At 36.4% G+C, this 21,115-nt stretch overlaps 1 protein-coding gene across 4 annotated transcripts in view; it reads right to left on the reverse strand.

Moving 5' to 3' along the window:
- Positions 1 to 21,115, reverse strand: part of LOC124367798 (phosphatase and actin regulator 4B) — a 514,259-nt gene that overhangs the window by 376,609 nt on the left and 116,535 nt on the right. The window contains exon 1 of one of the 4 annotated variants that reach the window (XM_046824914.1): positions 14,649 to 15,505. The exons of 2 other annotated variants lie outside the window; for them this stretch is intronic. In XM_046824914.1, the coding sequence (XP_046680870.1) occupies positions 14,649 to 14,910 (262 nt within the window). In that variant the 5' untranslated portion in view covers positions 14,911 to 15,505. Of the gene's footprint in view, positions 1 to 14,648; positions 15,506 to 21,115 lie in introns of those variants that run through there. One more of the 4 variants, XM_046824915.1, reaches the window with a different exon arrangement.

Below are 21,115 nucleotides of genomic sequence, written 5' to 3' on the forward strand. Positions count from 1 at the left end.
GGTATCAGACAAGTCCGCACAATGGACAGGCCGGTGACCGTGCTGTGGCTTACTCTCCATTGTCTCTGCCCGACCAAACCGACCTCACAACGCTAATGAATACACTGCCATACATACATACAGTTGACTACTACACCACTAATTGTCTCATACCTTTCTTTCAAAACCAGCCACCCTTTATCACCCTCTTCCAGTGTCTCCCGTTTCCACTTTTCCTTCAATAGCTTGGTTACAAAATTGCCGTTTTATACACCCAAAGCCTTTGTCGAGTGATAAAATATCATATTGCCTATTTAAAGGACCGTGACTTGGACATTTTTAAACACTTACCCAGCCAAATCTGACTTACCACCTTGAATTTTCCAAGTACCAATCTTCAATTCAATTCCATGTTTTATTGCATAAAAGACAATATAAATTGCATCGAAATCGTCATGAAATTTTTGCATTCATCATTACAGTGGTTCTCATTCAGACTTACAGTTTTTCATTCATCCAAATTCTCCTTTATTACATAATTTCCCCACTCTAAACGCATGGTCAGCCAATTACGTGGTCCCCCAATCGTTTGCCATGAACTCGTCTGTACTCTAAAAAGTCCCAGATCAGCGCAATTTTCAGACGAGTTCCTTAGGCATTGTGGCATTTCTTTATAGAATTTTGCAATTTTTTGACGAACTGAACTCTTGCTTGCGAAGGCAATCAATCGTTCATAAGCCACCGTCCTGTGTCTTCCAGTACGGTAGTTATTCCTGCCTCTAGTGTCATAAGAGTGTACGTCTCTACCTCTTACGACCTCGCATTTTGATTGAAAAAAGATATGTTTCCAGAATATAGAGGCAGGGAAGCGTCAACAGTTTGAGATGTTTGAAGACTGGTCTGCACGACTCTCTCTGTTTCTTAATGATTATTGTTTATATTTCGTTTATAGGAAGCAGTCTAAGAGCTCAGTTTAATTTATCATGAAAGATAGCCTATGTAAACACGTAAAGATGTTTTTGAACACTCCACTGTTTATGACAACTATTTAAACCAGATTAACCGCTTTTGTTGTGTCCGTGTGGAAAATAATTGAACCGATCCGTATTTGTGCAAAGTGGTTTTCAATTTTTTTTACAAAACGAGTAAAAACGGCTTAGTACAACGAATTCTTACTCGCGTTTTATTTTTAAACAGTGCTGTGGTACGATCTAGCGGTACGCTTATGTAAGCGATTTACAGAGCTAAACAATGGCGTGAACACTAATTAGAATTTAATCGCCCTTTGTTTGAAATGCAACGGCAAACAGTTTAAACAGCCTGTGCGTTCCATTACTGCCGGAACTCGATGGGAACAGTGGGACTAGATAACACAGTGCCACGCAGTGGTCTGCATCCCACAACCAAGTTTTCTAGAGTAGTTTCCAAACTAAGTACTGGCGACGATGCCATAGTTGAAAATCCCGCTTAAGTAGGAAGATAGTATTGCAGTGTTTAAATAAACCGTAGCAATAATAAATATGCCCTGTTTAAATATACAGGGTTATTAAATAAGGATGGTGCAGTACAATCCACAACGCAGGAAGTGTTGAAAGTGTGAGCAGAGTTGGAATATCTGGGAATTTGCAGAGCAACTAGTGACGCTCATTGCAAAGCTCAGTTGCAAAACTAGTTTTATAACAATTTTCATGAAATTTTTGCTCTTCATCTGCATATAAATATACAATAATTTGCATCATTGTTTTCGAATAAATCTGTTTGTGTAAAAATCCAGAAAAAGAGAGACTTCGGCGATTCCCATCGCGTATATCTGTGAGTTCGTGTTTTCGTAACAGTTTAAACCTTCAGATACCTGAAATTTGTTGACTTCACAACGTCGGCTTAAATTGGATTTTACTGGGTAAATGGGGAATATCATAAAATACCATCACCGGTCCTCCACCCTTATCACGGCCGACTGTCATAAGCATAAGTTCCAAGCACTCTGTTTGTTAGTCGGATGATAGCCTACATGATACGATGATATGCTTTGATAAGTGTTAGGTTACACTCTTCTTGATTTGAATCAAGTTTAATACCACTTGTAGTAATGAAGCTGCCAGATGAAATCCTTATTAAAAAAGTTAAATTTGGATACTTTGTATTACGGTATGTCTCCGCATTTTCCTAACTCTCTTTTAAGTACCCAATAACAACTTTCTTCATACTTATTGCGCATCTAAATTGTCGTCCAGAGGCCAATTGTAGAGACCTTGACAATTTTAACGATGTAAAATCGTTGTCTCAATCTGTAATCGTCTAATGGTCACGATTAAACGAACTAATGACACTAGAACGGCAGCCCACGTGCTTAAAGCACATAAATTCTACTTTGAATTTTCCTTTTGAAGAAATCTAAAAAAACCGTTACAAAATCTCAACAATCAGAACAACACAACCCTTAGTTCAGACACTGAGAGGCGTATTCTGTTCATTATAACACTCTCTTTAGTAACAAACAGTGGTCCGACATAATTGGGCTTGTGAACATCATGATAATGTTTCATCTGGCGTTAATTGGATTGAGTTTTGGATTGTGGTACCGACGAGGAACTCTATAAACGCGATACAGTTTGGATAAGAAGCGCCGAACTGTCCTTTGTTGACACTAAGCCAGCGGGTGGGGTGTCCCCGCGACCCCCCGCTTGAAAGTGATGCATTTACGTAGACAAAAACAGTCGTGTTCATTTGCACGGATTAATTTGTTCTTGCACCCACAAGAAACGATTCTTGAAGCCAAATTAATTAGCAACAAAATTGTTTATCGTATTAAAGAGTAAACACGGCTGAATGTAAGGATAAGTACACAATTAATTGAGAGATGACTGACGGAAGCTTGGTTTATATTTACCAAAATATGTAATTTCCTCAAGTAATGTATTATTTCTAAAACGAATTTCACTAAACATTTCCTTCCCTGATGACATAACTAATATAGCCTACATAATAACATATCACATCTCAATATTCACATGTTTTCATGGAATCGATTAAAGGATTACTACTGTAAATATTCATGGAATGACGATAAACCTTTAACAATTCTTATCTTTCTTCAGAGAATTTATCTTTAAGGCCACTAAAACATTGCAAACCACCAAAATAATCGATTTCACAGCAGCAGGCAGTCATTGTCTTCATATACAGTACTAGCTACTACATTCTTTTCGTAATGTATCACGATTTTGCTTGGAATGGGGAAGGCTTAATCTATAGGGAATCTTGGTAAATCTTATTTCAGTGTGGGTCTCACATTTTGGTTGGAGGAAAGTCATAAGCTTAAGATCTTCGGTAACACTATGAGATACGTACATCTGATAAAACGGAATAAGATGACTGCCATAGCTGAAAAAAGCAAAGCGGGGTGAAGCGACCAATCCACGAATACTATACTGCTATCGGTGATATGGTACGTGTTCCATGCGAACTATCGGATGAATTGAAATAAATCAATACTAAGGGTATCGTAATTTCCCTAATTACATTTATGCTGTTGTCAATCAAAATAGGCATACGTAAGGATAAAACATTACAGTTTAATCTTTATTACATGACAGCATAACCGCAAAGCCTGAAGTTGGAAATCCAGGTTCCTTGTATCAGGCGCCAGCCGAGACCGGAAACCGATTGAAAATACACCTCTAAAATAGTTGTAGAACAGTCAAATGGCAAATTGTGGGAACCAAATTGTATTGGACAGTACTTTTAGCTAACGGTTCCTGTTACAATTTTAGGTATACAATATCCATATTGACATTTCTTTGTATAAAATCACAAGTAAATGCAATGTTAGCCTACAACCAAAGGGATTACGACGCGAACATTGATTTTGGTATCGGTATAACACGAGAATGATTGATATAATAATTATCTATACAACATAATACATATGTCATATTTACTAAATTAAAACTACGGTAAAAATTTAAAACGAAATAATCATAACAATCTATTAATATTTTCCCTCGCTTATTGACGTTAGCTGAGAGTAAGCTCGAATAATTTCAACATAGAATAACATTTAATTATTCATATTAAAAAATTAAGATATTTTACTAAACGTCAAGTCACAACTATCTATTTAGTATAGACAAAAGCGGCAAGGATAACCCAAATGGATGAGTGATCGAACTTTTTCATCATATAATACAAATACAGACGCACTTTACATTAACAAATCGGACGAGCTGTACTCAATGAACAAACACATGCGTAGAAATCTACTACGCATGCGCAATGTAGCCACAAACAGCTGACCTGGCGCGGTCTGCGGCACGCGACCTTGTGACAACCTTGTGGTTAGCTTACGCTCACGCACTGAAGCGAGATATACGATATCGGACGACAACCCTACCCCACCAGAGTGTGCGGCGCGTGGCTCTTTGGCGGGGTCACGTTTCATCCTGGAACATCTGGTTCTCAATCTGGCCTGGAAGACGAGGTCAGCACATGCGCAGTACATCTCGTGCACTACGCATGCGCAATGTAGCCAAAAACAGCTGACCTGCCCGGTGACCGAGACCTGGCTTCGTCGTGACATACCCGCTGACATTTACGTGATACTAAAGTACACTATGGTATTGCGTGACCGTAAATATCAGGGGAAAGGAAAGATAACAGGAGGAGTTGTTGTTTATACATGAAAGACGGTATATGTTATGACCAGTTTCCTCTCTGGGCAGACTTGAACCCTGGTATGGAACATGTGTGTTGTTTTGAGGTTAAAGTGGGCTTTTTTGTGGTATACATGCCTGCCTATATTGGATATACCCAGTTAGATTATATGTTTCTTGCCCTGTTTGTTGACCTAGAAAATCACAGTCAATTCAGCCATATACTTGGGGACACGAATATAAATCTGATAGGATAGGAATCTCGACCACTTTGTCAGACCACATTATAGTGGGCCGGCGTTTTATGCCCCAAGTATGCCAAAATAGATGCCCCAAGTTTTACAGATCCCGGAGGAGTAAAACAATGATTGAGCACAAGCTGGCATATTGAACTACTTAGTGTCAAAAGAATAAACTTATAGGGATTTTTTCAAATTGAAAATAAATTATGCTGTCACAGAAATGTCAGAGTGGCCACCAATGAGATAGATAATGTAGACGAAATCGAGAACTTTATTACATTTTTATTTATTTATTATAACTAAATTTATTTTAGATTGATAGACCGTATACACTTTCATACTCCAGTACTAACAAAGAAGATCGTTATGTCTTTATTTCAGTTGCTATTAACTCTGAGCATTTTGTCAGTTCACTGAGATCTTTATCTATAAAAGGATCCTGGCAAATGGGGCAGTTTTAACACTGTACCTACGACAAACCAGCTAGAGGTAAGAACCGAGAAGTCACGGGCTCGATTTCCGGAAAGGTCAACATCAATTTCAAAATGGGTATGAACCATTTTCCTTAAAGATGTTTGGTATACTCATAAATGTCATTGGTGTTGAAAGAAACGAACCCTCCTTCACCAGCAGTCATTACTGAATTGCTAACGAACGATTTACCGCAATGTTCTTGCTTGTACAGAAACCGCAAAGTCAAATCTAATCAATGTTGTGGCGAGTACCAACTAGTCAACACCCATGAAGGCGATGGGAGTGCGGTAATACGACCGACTGGACGGCAAGATCGCGTTATCCCCAGTGTATCGAATGTGGACTGGTTACCCAACAAGGTGAACATATCGGTATCAGTACAATCAATACACACTTATACCAACAAGGAGTATTTCATCTGAAGTTTTAAATTTTGCATAAAGCTTTAATTCTACACAGACAAGAATTTCTCCATGGTGCATGGACAAGAATGGTGTAAGTCCATCCATGAAATTTCTCTAAACGTCATTGAAGCTAATACTAAGAAATCTGACAAGATTTGTCTTTGTCTGCCGAAGGGATGTATACATGTCTTTTCTGTCTGCCTATCTGTCTATCCGCAAGACATTTAAAGATTGAAACGAGCTATATACTTGGCATTTTGTGTACAACCTCAGTAAATTGAAGGGTCGCGAGCAAGAACAATCAGAGTCAATTTTTTCACGAAATCGAGTTTTTCAGTGCCATTCGATAGCTTAATAGTAGTAGATTTCTTAATTGCTATTACAAACGTGCAAAAACAAGTAGAGTCACTAAGTTTTTCAAAGGGAAAGAGATAAGCTAACGGGCAAGAAACATCATAGTCCATGCGGCGGCGCACAATAACAATCAGAGTCAATGTCGCTCCCCTCCACCTCACTCTAAACTCAGATTCAGTCAGGTGCTTTGTTGTTTTTTGTTTCCAAAACATAACCCTACTTTAGTGGATGTGTGAATGTTTTGTGCGGACAAGTTTTCAAGATTGTTAGATTATTTTACTGTTAGTAAACGCTATGTTGAGTGATATAAGTGGAAGTGAGGGGGAGGAAGGGACTCATGTTGGTTTACAAAATGCAAAGAAAAGGAAGAAAACGGGGAAGATGAGCGACGTGATGAAAAAACTTCGTGCAACTACTCATGAGGTTGGTGATGATTGTCAATGTTCTCGTTACAAGTGTTTTTCACGTTGTTTCCACCGGAAAACCGACAACGTTATCATCAATAACTTTAAACGGACTAGTGATTACAACGCACAAAATCAGTACTTGGGTGGTCTTATATCTGTTGTACCTGTTAAGCAGCGCCGCAACCGAAATTCCCAAGAAGAGGCTAATTTCAATCTTTCTTCTTATTGTTACCGTGTTCGTGCATATGTAGATGATAATTTACAGGACGTTACAGTTTGTTACAAAGCATTCATGTCATTACATGGCATTGGGAACAATCGCGTTCAAACCATAAAGAAACACCTTACTAGTTTTGGAGAGGTCAAGCCAGATGGGCGAGGTAAACATGCAAACAGATCTAATGCTCTGTTCCGAAGAAACAAAAGCAAAAGTAATAAAAGTTTCATTCAATCCCCTAAAGGGTAGAAAATCACATTACTCTTTGAAGGACACATCAAAATTATACTTACCTGAAGAGATCAATAAGTCTAAATTGCATAGAAATGTACAATGAAACAAATAAAGATAATACTGTTGGGTTCACTACATTTCGAGACATTTTTGATAGTAAAATTCAATATTTCATTCGGGTACCCAAGGAAAGAATACGTGCAGTACCTGTGATGTACTTAAAGCAGGAAATTTCTGTTTTAGAAGAAAAAAATCAATGGAGCGGATGACAAAAAAAACTAAAGATACATTATCACAAGATCTAACAAAGAAACAAAAAGAAAAAGAAATTCACCTGGCTAAAGGCACAAAATTTTATTCAATTAAAACTAAGTGCAGGAAGGAAAGCAAGAAGAAAAGAAGAAGAATTTGAGGCCGTTACGATGGACTTTCAAAAAAAATTTGCCTACACCAAACATTACAACATCTGACGTATATTATCGACGCCAGCTCAACTTTATATCATTCAATGTCCACGTGTTAAAGTGACTCTACATCGTTGTTTTACACATACGACGAAACCGTCGCCAAGAAGGGAGCAGATGATGTTTGTTCAATGCTTGAACATTTTTTGACAATGTACTAAGCTTGAATGTGCGACATCTTGTTCTGTTTTGCGACTCGTGTGCAGGACAGAACAAGAATTATACCGTCATACGCTTTTTACATCACACAGTTTGTGGACAAGGACCGTTTCGATAGGTGAAAGTTGTGTTCCCCATAAGAGGTCATTCGTATATGGAGGGGAGACAAAGACATGAGCGTTGTAAACTCAAAATCCTACACAGAGACACCAGATGACTGGAGGGATGTGCTCAGAAATTCGAGGGTGAAACCTTCACCCTTTCACAGTAATAAACTGTGGCACTGAGGTTAATTTTCAAAACCTGGACGAAGTACTTTTCTGACAAGTACGTAAAAAAATGTCCCATCCCAACGAGACCTATAAGAGTACTCAAGATTGACAAAAATGAACCAAGATTCCATGCTGCACAAGTCTAAACTACTTTGGTAGTTATTTAAAGGCTGTCTTAGTTTCCTCCCAGTGAAAAAAAAGCAAAATTCAAGAAATCCTAACAAAAACAACTCTCCAAAAGTGCTTAGTAAACAGTACAACGGACCAGTGCCTATTAAAGCGGCAAAAGTGAAAGACCTTTTACACTTAAAACAGTTTTTGACACACCAGGAGTCAAAAGCTTTCTATGAAGCGTTAGTACCTGACAGTGAATGTTTAGAGGAAGCCTCGGATGGCGAGTTTGCAGACGACCCACTCATTGATGAGGCCCAGTGACGGGGAAAACCAATCAAGGTAACCAATAAACCAAACCAATAAAACAACCTTTTATTGTCGTGACTTAAAAATGTTTACTATGTTTGGAATAAACTAAAATACTATTTGTAACATGTTTGGATAGTTATTTTTAGCTTTAGACCTTTTTTAATAGTAGGTAGGCGACGTTAAACTTTAAAAACTGTTTTCTGGCAAACTAGTTTCAGTTGACTCTGATTGTTCTTGCCCGCGACCCTTCAATTCTCTTAGACGACATGTGGTGTGGCATACTCCTACCTTTTGCACACTTAAGACACAATTTTGAATAATACCGATTAATTGTCATACCGAAAACTCAGAAAACCTCAACTGTTGTTGATTTTTGTCCACAAATAATAACAAACTAAAAGGAGAAAATACTAAATAATAACGTGTTCTTCATACTGCATGGACAAGAATGGTGCATGTCCATCCATGGAATTTGGCTGAGCGTCATTGAAGCTTATCACTTAATTGGCTGAAAACCTCTCGATCTGCCTGATGCTGTAATGATTATGGACAAGAATGGTACATGTCCATTCCGGGAATTTGGCTGAGCGTCATTGAAGCTTATCACTGAAGAACCTCTCTATCTGTTTGATGCTGTTATGATTTCTTTGCCGTTTCATTGGCTATCGGTTCGAACAGCATAAACACAAATAACTGCCCTTCCCTAAAACGTTGCACAAATAGACTTCAGAGAGTGAAAGAGGCCCAAACAAGATTATAATCCAGTTTCCATAATGACACAAGTTAGGACGGGCCTTTCTTCACAAACCCCGACCCAACCCAATTTAACATTTCCCTCTCTTGCGGAGTGTGACTTTCCAACGTCTCCTTTATTACGTATTTCAACATCACAGTTACCACAGTGTGATAGAATTTCACTCTTACCACTACCAATGAAACATTTCTAATTTTGCAGTCTGTTGGACTAAAAATGGCGAAATAAATCAGTCATCATACATTTTGGGAATAGCGATGTAAGTAAATAAACACATACGTACGTATTTTAAATAAAACAGTTAAAGTTAACTTTCACTAGTGCTCACTTAGTTGAGCTTCGACTTTAGGTACTAATCTCGAGGGTTGTTTTTCTTCTTTCGCCAAAAGTGCAGGATGGCCCAAAAAGCGCCACAGAAGCCCGCGCTCCCTGATGGCCAAGGACACTTCCGATCTGTACTTTTCCGACCTCAGATCACGTTGGAAGATCTGGCACGTGTCGGGAAAGAACCGATCGGAAATGCCCCTAGCTATCAGTGCAGGCTTCAGTGACCTCCAGTGAGAAAAGAAAAACATTCCACGAGATAGTACCCAAATTCAAGCTCAGATGATCACGTGAGCTCTTGTAGAGGTTAACTTACTCTGGCACTACTAGTAACACATTTATGATAACCTAATCTAAACCTACTTACATCGCGTAATAAAAAGTAGTAGATAAGGACAGAGTAGCCTCCGCACCAAAATGTCACTTGCTTCATGAGTTATATTTAAAATAGGCAAATCTCCATTTTGTAGAAATAGATAGACTTGAAAATTTGTTTGCTCGCGCTTGAAGCATTTAATCTCATCAAGTTTAATCAAATATTTTAGTTTTAGTACTGTATTTCTAAAAGTTGTGAAAACAATAGGTACACATCCTATGGGTGGGAAGTGAGATTCAATGCAGATGTGTGAACAAAATTAGTGTGAAGACATCTTTCAACAAATCTTGGCATGCATAGAAGAAAGAGGTTTAAACTACAAAAGAGTCACGTAATAAACTAACAAACTAGTAGACAACGTAAGTGTAATAATATAGCATTGTAATGAGGTCCCTTTTCAAAACTTTAACATTAATTACACTAGTTTCTACGTCAACAAATCTCTCAACACACTTTTAACACCAAATACATTCGTTACCAATTTTACACTGGAAAATCGCTCAAGGACAAGAAAGGTCACTGAATTGTTTCGTTAGTAAAGTTGTCCAAAAACCAATTTCAATGAAGCCTAATTGAACAAAAACAATGAAGAGGGTTCCAACAATGACTCCCATAGTTGTAAACGCTGTTCAATAAACTAATGACCAGATTTAATGAAAGCCATCGAATGCAGTGATGCCAACTGCATTATACCAGTTAATTGAATTTACCTCAAGTAGTATTGTTTGGTCGTCACTGGAATCCGCTGCTTGCTCACTTAGGTTGATTAATTAACCACCGCACCACAGATTTCACGAGAAAAACAAAATTAAAGCTTGTCGAGTACATTTTATAGTGTATTGTTATGTATACAATATCTACATACGGTGCTGTACGACGCGACGTTTGTCTACATAAAGATCGTCTATACCTGATTTCTCACGTCGCGTTGACAATTCAATAGCAAGAGCAATAAAGATTGGTTATTTCACACAATGTTTATTAACAACAACATTCAACTTCTTGCTAGTTTAACCTCTGTACAGATGTACGAATAAAGAAAGAAATTAATCAATCAGTCATATTGATAAGGCGTCAGACGAGACGGTTACTTAATTAGTTAGAATTGCACGTTAAGATTCGGCCCATGTTAATTGCAGCCATAATAACAATGAATGCTAAACCTCGTGTACTGTTAACACCTTATTTCTAGCCGTAGAGTTTTGGGAGGTGTCTCATTTGAGATATACAGAGTGTCCCGTAACTTTCTGGACAAAGGTATACCACGTTATTGCTCATGTCAAGACAAACATATTTCACCATATGAACATGGACCTCTGATGCTTAGTTTCCCATTTGTCTGTATGTATGTGTTGTTTAGAAAAGAATTAATATCTTAAAAACTAATAAGTTTAATTATACCAAAATTGGCTCAAATATTTATTATAACAAGGTCGATTGCCGAAAAAATATCATGAAATCATCTTTAGTATTTTCAAAATGGCGGGAATTAAAACTTTTAATGTTGAATATCTTAAAAACCAGCAGCTTGTCTCAATAATTACATGAATAACAGTCTTTAGAGGATATTATCCCAAATCTAATTACACCAACATTATTGAAATCGAATAATGAATAACTGATTTAGAGCAAATTTTCTGTGACAAGACATGGCCCACATTGTGGTTTCAGGCGAATAGCCAACAATACAAAAACTTAATAAACGGCAGCTAGCTTTCAATGGTGGCCATGTCTTGTCACAGTAAATCTGCTCTAAACCGATCCAAAGTTTTAATTGCTGCCATTTAAAAATACTAAAGATAATTGCATTATATTTTTTCAGTAACTGGCCTTGTTATCATAATCATTTGATCCTAATTTGGCTTAATTTAATTTATTTTTTTAAGATATTAATGTTTTTAATAAAAACACATACAGACAGACAGATATGGAAACTAAGCAGCGGAGACCCATCTTCATATGGCGAAATATGTTTGCCCTGACCTAAGCAATAACAAGGTATGCCTTAGTCCAGAGAGTTACGAGACACCCTGTATAATTAATACGCATTTAAATGATTATTTGTATTTGTTACTCCGAATAAAATTGTACTTCTTCGTTGAAATACTGAAATAATGAAAATCGTATTAATTTAATTATATCGATGAGACAGAAGGGCGTAAAAGTTTATAAGGTGGAGCATTGTTTACTATAGTCCACTCAAACCAGAACGGATGAGTTATTTACTTGGAATTCACATTAAACTACATTTCTACATGGGTTGGGCAATGGTGCATACCGTTCATGGAATGTCACTCATTCTATTCATTGAGCCTTGTTATTTACCAACAACGTTAAAAATGATCCCTTAGCAAAAAACGGATAGACTAATAAGCGGCCTACGCTTGTTATTCGATTATTTTTATTGAATGTATCGATGTTATTATCCGAAGGAATAACTCGATATTACAATTTATTTTACTCAGCGTAATTATAATTTCAACTTATTAGTTAAAGTAATTTTAATGTAAACATTAAATAACAAGAAATAAGTAATATTTTGATACTTTCAAAATGGTGATAAATATATGGTGAGATATTTCTCACAAGTGACGAGGCTTCAACATGTGGGTTCGGCTCCTGGTAACCCATGGGGAGAATCCTTTCCTCCATTTCACAGAAGCAGGTACTCATTGATATGAAGCTGGGCAAGTTATAAATATTGTAAGGTTTCGGTGGCGTCTAAGTGTAGGTCATAGTTGGTTTTGTAATGTTAGTGTTAAATGTATGTTTTTAAGTAGTAATTTATGAGATTCTTCTTGTTACGGTAATTTATAATAACTCTTATTGTGTACGATTTTTAAAAATAGAAGTCGGATAGATAATACATCAAATCGATTGTTCGATAAAACAACCGAATAACGAGTGTAGGCCGCTTATTAAAGTCTCCTCCAAAAAAACTAAACAAGAAGACCTTTCTGTATAAATAGGAATTAGAAGAAGGAAGGGTTGAGCGTTAAGCCTGCAGCCACAACGTTCACAACCGGAAGAGCAGTGAGCCCTGGGTCTAGACGGCTGGCGCCACCGGAAGCCACAATCAGCTGACAGCTGTGATGACGTAACTGTCATCTGTCATTCATATGGACTACGTCACTCAGTGGAGTGACTAAACCCATCTACGGAGGATAACCGGCGCGGCTCTGCTGTATGAATCACGTAGTTTAACTTGCTCTATTGACTCAATTGATTTTAAGTGGGGATTTCTGTAGGTCCGCTTGTAGATTGTCTCACATGGTGTCTTCTTCCTCGTCACTTTGAACTCGCCACAAATAAAACTGTTTCACAGTCAATTTCTAGTGGAAAGGGGGGATTTCATAAAACTTACTAGTAATTAAAGTTTAGACAGCATCAATGCTAGCTACATTTTGTTGTCTGTTGTAATGTTTAAAAAATACGTAATACTCTTAAACAGGAGTATAAATTTTTGTAACCTCTAGAAGATTTCAAAATTATCCCAAAATTTATCTATTTTTCGACACTCAATTTTACTTATGAATGAACGTTATATTTAACGACTGCATGTAGCCTACACTATAATACGTAGGAAACGCAGATCAAGTTTAACTTTTATTTTAAATGAATTTTGGTTGTCTCATTTTAAACATGCATAAGGAAAGGTCGGGACTTCGAATAATTAATAAGCAGTCTTGCATACACAAAACTCTTTTAACTGTTATTTTCTTCTGCAATACAACAGTTGTATTTTCTGTACAACAGTTTTCTCTAAAACAATTTTCTCCGATCCACAAAGAAATTTTGTATAAATAAAAATAAAAGGCATTTAAAGACTTATACAAATATTAACTTTGGTTGTAATAATTGCTCTATTGTACAGGTAGTTTCTGAAATTAATGAGATGTTTTTAATTTTTTTTTTTTTTTTTTTTTTATTATTAAATATTTTCTCGATACACTGCTAAAATATTGTTATTAGCTACTTAATGACATACTAATAATAAAATTGTTTTAACATTCGCAATAATAATAATACTGCCTTCAACAGAAATATGACGTGTATTAATAATTGTATATAGCCTACTTTATTATAATGTGTGTGTAAATATATGTTATTAAATTGTAATAAATACACAAATATATAATGTAATAATTTTGTTAGAGGGGCTAACCATTACATTGTTTGTCATTTCGTAAATGTTTCAGTTTTTTTTTCCACTAAACAGTTTCGTTATTTGAAAACCATTAAATATATTAATATCATGTAATTATGAATTTAAACCTATAACTAATTTAGTATTGGAGCACTTCTTCCATCATAATGGAAATCACAGAAGTCACAATTTAGCATCAATGATAACAAACAATTATAAGTATAGTGTAAAAAATTAAACTCATAGTAACAAGCCTTTCTTAAATTTCAAGGCTACAACTGCTAATACACACATCTTTTGTACACATATTATTTGTTTAAATACACCGGAAAATTAAATATAACATGTCAGTTAAAATAAGTTGCAGAACATGTACTCTTTAGTTTCATCATTATTTAATTTCTACATCTAATTCTATTGCAAACTAAAGAGGTGTTTTATTCCTATATCCCAGGATTTAGAAATTTTGTAATCCAATACAGGACCAGACTATAAAATCGTTAGTTGGGGAATATCTTTAGTACTGTACATAATTCACAGCACCCAATGGCTAGAACTATTTGAGGCGGTTTTCGCTACAAAACCTAAAAGAATTGCTATTGTGAATGTAATTTACTTCGTCAAAAACCTAGAGTTTGTCAGTAAAATAAAAACACTCCTGATGCTGACATGGCTTTGTGCAGAAACAATACACCATTTCAAAAACATTTACTGCACAATACAAACAGACAAACACATTCACAAACAAACAATAGTGGCGCCTCACCTATATAGACGTTCCCCGAGGTGGGTGAAGAGGGGCTGGTGGCGGAGCCGCCATGGTGTAAAAAATCCGTCAGCGACAGGGAAGACGCTATTAATTGTCGCTTCTCCTCGAAATTGAGGAAGTCGAGGCTGTTACTTCTCTGGGGTGTAACTATAGCGACAGCAGCCGGCGGCTTGGCGGGGTTGTTGGGCCCCGAGCCCGGGGATAGCGGGGCGCCTGAGGGGGGCATCAGATAAACCCCCCCAGGCACTCGTAGAGACATTATTCCACAACTGTTGCACACATCAACACAAAGACACTGTTTGTACACCGACACACTAAACACTTCCCGGTATATCAGCAACTGACACGAAATTCAGCCACACCCAGACTATCTATAAACGGCGGAAAGGGCGCCGGAATAATTTACTCCTAGAAAAAATCGAGTGTCCTAACCACACTTACGATTACAATAAATTATCGTCTTAGACCTGAGACATTGACTTAGAGCGAAGTGAGCAAAACTATCTACGTTTAGAGGATGGCTTTCTGATAGCGGGCACATGATATGGACGAAATGGTACTACACTAGGCTATATTGTGCGACAGACAACACAACAGAGCTGACTAACCGACACTGAACACTGACACAACACGCCGAGGTAAACATAAACAAACACAACACGCTGGAGACCGGGTATCACGACCGAGCGGAAGTAGACGAAGGGAACTTCGAAACACGCGGTTTTACATCACAGATTCTTAGAAGCTTTGGTGAATTCGGGCTCATTTTGGCAGAATGGAAGCACACAACCGTGTAGGTTACAGAGAGGACTGAGCGAGGTCGGCCATCTTGGCTGTCTCCCGCCTGCAACTGAGCGCCGTCCCCTCCACGCCAGTGTGGCCAACTGTGAAAACTAAATTTCCCACGTGTGCCCGTTGCACTTCCCTGCAGTCACCTGTCAAACGGCGAAAGGCGAGAAAGAACGCGGCAGGGAAGTACAGTTTAGTTACTGAACCCATATACTTAACCCATCAAGGACGATCGCGTCTAGGCAACTAACTGGCCGGTAAATTTTTTGCCTACGACTCAACAACCGCAAAAACCACAGGAGATGAGGCGTAAGAAAGGGTCCATTTACTTTGCCACAAAACCCGTTTGGGAATTATCCCTAAAGCAATATCATCATCGCATATGGATAGCAATTTGTTTTTTAATTAATAGTAAGCACATCACTACGAGTGTTTCCATCTCTGGTACAAAAAAATTAAAATCACATAAACAACTAAAATTACAATGCCTACTTATTATGAAGTGCCCTCTGTTGTACATGAGGAAGTAGTAAAATTAAAATATAAAGAGGTTGTGACTCCTCATAGAACCAAGATATAAAACTGATATGAGTTATTTCTATTGCTGATTTTACAACGCAGCATCAATGAAACTAACTTTCCTTGGCAATAAATTTGATGCCATCATAAATTGATTGCTCAATGTTTGAACGCTGTATTGCCAGAGGAAGCAAAAGTACACAAACTCGTACCATACAGGCACATCCAGAAATTTAAAGGTGGGGAAGATAAACAAAATAACTTAGATTTCGTGGTGAGGGGGAGGGTGAGTGTAAGATCGAAATCATATTTTTGATTATTACGTTTATGTGTAATACTATTTCCATTTCCCGAATGCATAGAAGACATATTAACCAAGCAGGCAATGTATAATTCAGGAATTAAAGTGGCATATAACTTTTTATACAGATTTCTACGATAATTGTTAATATGTTTACAATGGAAAAGAATATTCGTCATCAAACAGAATAGTTATACGATGAGTCGAAATTACAGCTATCATAATTTATAATTTTATCGAAGGACTGTATTATTTTCCTCAGTCGGTTAGGGACGGATCTGCCCCCTTGCGTCCTCCCCCTGAATACGTCCCTGACTCGCACACAACATAGCGCGGGTAGGGACAGATCGATACAGTGCGAGCGTACAATACACGTACGTACGCCCTAGGGCGGGAACGGCAGGTTGTTCGGAGGGTGCAAGGTGTGGAACTGCCGGCAAGTGTCTCGTGGTGTGGCACCCCGCCACGCAGTTCACCTGTCCACTGGGACACTGGGACTATCATGTTGAGGGTCGTAGGGAGGGGAATGTTGTCAGATCAGGTGCAACACACCCACCTTAGTCAGTCCCCAGGACACCAGACAAGGGAATATAAACTGCGTTGCAACTTGAATACATTCCTCCGTGGTAAAAACAAACAGCTTTACAAGTTGAATACATTCCTCCGTGGCAAAAATGCACAGTTATAATTAATTTGAATATATTCTTCCATGACAAATAAAGCGTTACGATTAGAAAATATTCATCTGTGGAAAAATAAAAATAGCGTTGCAAGTAGAATACATTCCTCCGCACCAAAAAAATACAGCGTTGTTACTAGATTATATACATCCGTGGAAAAATAAAAATAGCGTTACAAGTAAAATATATTCCTCCGTGGCAAAAATACAGCGTTACAATAAGAATATATTCATCTGTGGAAAAAATAAAAATAGCGTTGCAACTAGAATACATTCCCCGTGGCAAAATATAGCGTTACAACTAGAATACATTCCCCCGTGGTAAAATAAAGCGTTGCAACTAGAGTACATTCCTCCGTGACAAAGATATAACGTTACAATTAGAATTATTCCTTCGTAGATAAATAAAAATAGCTTGCAAGTGGAATACATTCCTCCGTGGCAAAAATACAGAGTTGCAACTACAATATATTCATCCGTGGAAAAATAAAAATAGCGGTGCAACTAGAATACATTCCTCCGTGGTAGAAACAAACAGCTATGCAACAGGAATGCACTCCTCCGTGGCAAAAAAAAACAAAGTTGCAACTAGAATACATTCCTCGGTGGCAAAAAAGCGTATTTGTACAATATATTATCAATTTATAAACATTCAACATTAATTTTTACTTTAAAAATCTCAAACAACGCAATCTCAATTAACAAAATTTAAATGGACTTACACGTTACTGTAAAAACAGGGTATAGAGTATACTATTTATCGCCAACGTAATAAGAATGTTTAGTATAAACTCCAGTCCCTTTCCATTATCATGAACTTTACCGTAAAAGTGGTCGGATCATTTGTTTTTTTTTTTTATTTAAATAAATTTTGTAGTCAAAACCATATAAGAAAATCCTTTTCCGACAATGAATCGTTAAAAATACAGAATATACATAATATAGAGTTTCCTACGGAAAAAAATATATACTAAATATAAATGATTTTAGTAAAAACATTTAGTAATAACAGGTAATAGTATTTTAACATTTCATTAGCACCCTAGAAACAAAAATGTAAGTTTTTATAATGAAACAATCATGGATTTGAGAATTCACAATTTGTAGCGCAAACAAAGTTTGTCAGAAACGGAGCTCAAAATTTTGCGGCCAGCCCAGCTAACGTATCTTCTAAGTAATATATTTTTTTCAATAAGCAATTTTCATAAATTTTTACTTATTACAAAAACTTACATTTCCCTGCTCACGAATCATTTATGTCAATTCTCGAAGTGATAATTTATGTACATATTGTACAAACTCATTTTCATTTCACTTCTTTTGTCCTGCTGTTTTTCCAACGGATGATACAATTTTGCAATGCTAATGTATATATATATATATATATATATATATATATATATATATATATATATATATATATATATATATATATATACATGCATACATGTGTATATAGTTCCTTGCATATAGTTAAAAAGCATCTTTTCTGTTTTTCTATCTTCGAGGAAGTTACCTTAAAGACATCTTCAAGATTCATTCAAGGCTGTGAAGCATACTCCCTCCTTCCTTTAAAGTTATGAAGCATCCTTCCTCCTTCCTTTAAGGTTGTGACTCTCAAATGTTGTGACTAACCCAACCAAAACCCACCCACACCACCTTAAATGCACAGAACACCTCTACTACTTTTAATATACGTACAATATTAAATATACGTTAATATACGTAATACATGGAACATGATACGTACAAGAATTAAAACCAGCATCACTTCTGCTAACACAGCACAGTGATGCAAACAGGGTTAATATTGTAATATTTTGCAATATACCTTATTTCCTTTGGCATTAGAAACACTTAGCCTGTTGCAAGCCTCGTAACACAATTTCCGGAAATAAGCTTGTACACCTCTACTAATTGTGACAGTAATGTTTAATTGGTTCGACCTAGTTCTGACTTGAAGATTTTACTTACGCATCGACGTACTGAGGTTAATAAAATTTATAATGTATTGTTAGACACAGAAGTTCAAAGTTTCAGAAAGGCATTATCTCAGATTAAATTTTTTAATGAAATTTAAACGTATTTACAAATTGTTTTAATGATATTTTATTGTTTGAAAGCTTTTAAGATGGCGGCCGCCTAGTTTTCAGTCGTATAAAACAGTTCCTCAACATTATGGGGGAACACACTGTATGTCCACGATGTTTGATCATAATCAACCTCAACATATGATCATGATCAATAATCAACGTAACGGGTATGATTATTGTAGTCTACTTACAAATAATTTTATGGACAGATCGGTAATCCACCACGACTGAAAAAAATTCAACATGGTGACCGATTACGTCGTGCGCATTGCTACCCACATGGAGCAAAAATTTCTCCGACGTTACTTTTTTTATACAAAACAGATTTAGAAACTGCTTGACTTTAAATATTATTTTTATAAGAACGACACAGACAAATACTAGACCTAGGTACGGAAAAACGTAGCAAGTCTTCTGCCGCCTTCCTAATATCGAAGGGGTGTCGCTGAAGTGTAGACGCAAATTGTAAGTAATGGGGAAGAAGAGGGGGAGCGCCTTGAGCCGACAGTACGGCAAAATTAACTTTTTCATTCCCATCGCAATTACTTCAAATCTCACCCCTTTAATCTTCTTAAATAACGAAAATAACAAACGACTCACTTCAAAATTTAATACAAACCGCTTTAGTTGTTAACAACTGATCAATCCTAAACCAGTTCTTGCCTAACACAAAAAGTCATTAATCTCATTCGACAATAGAAAAATTCAGAAATACTTATTTCTTTGAAATTAAGTATTATAATATGAAAGTTTAAACAAATTGCGTTCTTAGAACTTGACTAAGGAAACAGAAAAACCTATTTCAGCACTTAAAAAATATAGTATTGGTTAATATACCGGGTGTCCCACGAAGAGATTTAAATTTGATTTTATATTACTTGCCCATTTATGCACCGAACATTGCCCATTTATGCAAAAATATTGTGTGAAAATCTCTCTAGCAATTATTAAAGCAAAATTGTGGCATTTAAAAAACTATACTTGTAAAAAAGAGTAAAAAAAAAACAATATTTTTGGTTTTGTAAAACGATTTATTGTCATATTACTAAATTTGTTCAACATTAAACGCCATTTCTCGAACTTCAATATCAGTAAAACTGTTATCGAGGAGGTTAGTTATGTTTTTATAGCACAAGCAATATTCTTCAATCAAACACCTGCAACGCAGTAATCAAATCAGGTAATTCTAGAAATGAATTTTTATAGGAAGCAAAATTGTAACATTTTCAATATATCAACATTTTGTTTCTACAATTGTTAGGGAGATTTTATTTTCACAGAATAATTTTAAAACCTACTTTATTAATCGTGTAGAGTTTGAAAATGTTCGGTGCGTAAACGTAAATAAAACGTTTAAACCTCTTCCTCACTCTGTATAAGTTAAAGACTGCTACAGAATAGTTGTAACCACACCAACTGCAGTAATTGACTAGCACTATCGAAATACTTTTCTTCCGTTATTGTGTTGAATGCTTTAAAACCCTGTTACTATATATTTTTTTTAATCAGTAATAGACATAAATAAAATAACTTGTGAAGGAAACAGTGTTTTCCGGACATTTGCCATCGTTCAGTAAAACAAAAAAAACAGTAACACTACGTTTCGAGATCTGCAATCTGATCTCTTCTTCAGGTAAATAACTAACAAAAACACATAATTATATAACCGGAAAAATCCTGTTTCTTTCACAATCCTTCCATCGCCAAAAATAAACTTCAAATAAAAAAAAACTTAGATTAATTTTCATGTAGGCTAAAAAGCGTTAATTCAAAATGTATTAAATTAAAATTGTTAAAATTATGGATTGAAAGTTTGACTTTGTCGATATGTAAATACTCGGACTAGACGAGGCAGCTGCACTACAGAGCTTGTGTAGATAGTGTCAGTCAGCGATTTGAAATGTTCAAACGTACTCAGGCCAGATTAGCAGCTCTGCGTAATCAGCTCCTACCTCCAACATATAGGCGGTGATCATTTTTGTATACAAATCGGGTGAAACCTGCAGATCCTTTATCTGAGAAGGAATTGTTCTATAGAGAAAATTCACAACATAAACGCACAAAATTAGTAGCTTTTACCACT

The sequence above is a fragment of the Homalodisca vitripennis genome, chromosome 8 (genome assembly GCF_021130785.1).
Source record: "Homalodisca vitripennis isolate AUS2020 chromosome 8, UT_GWSS_2.1, whole genome shotgun sequence".
Classification (NCBI taxonomy): domain Eukaryota; kingdom Metazoa; phylum Arthropoda; class Insecta; order Hemiptera; family Cicadellidae; genus Homalodisca; species Homalodisca vitripennis.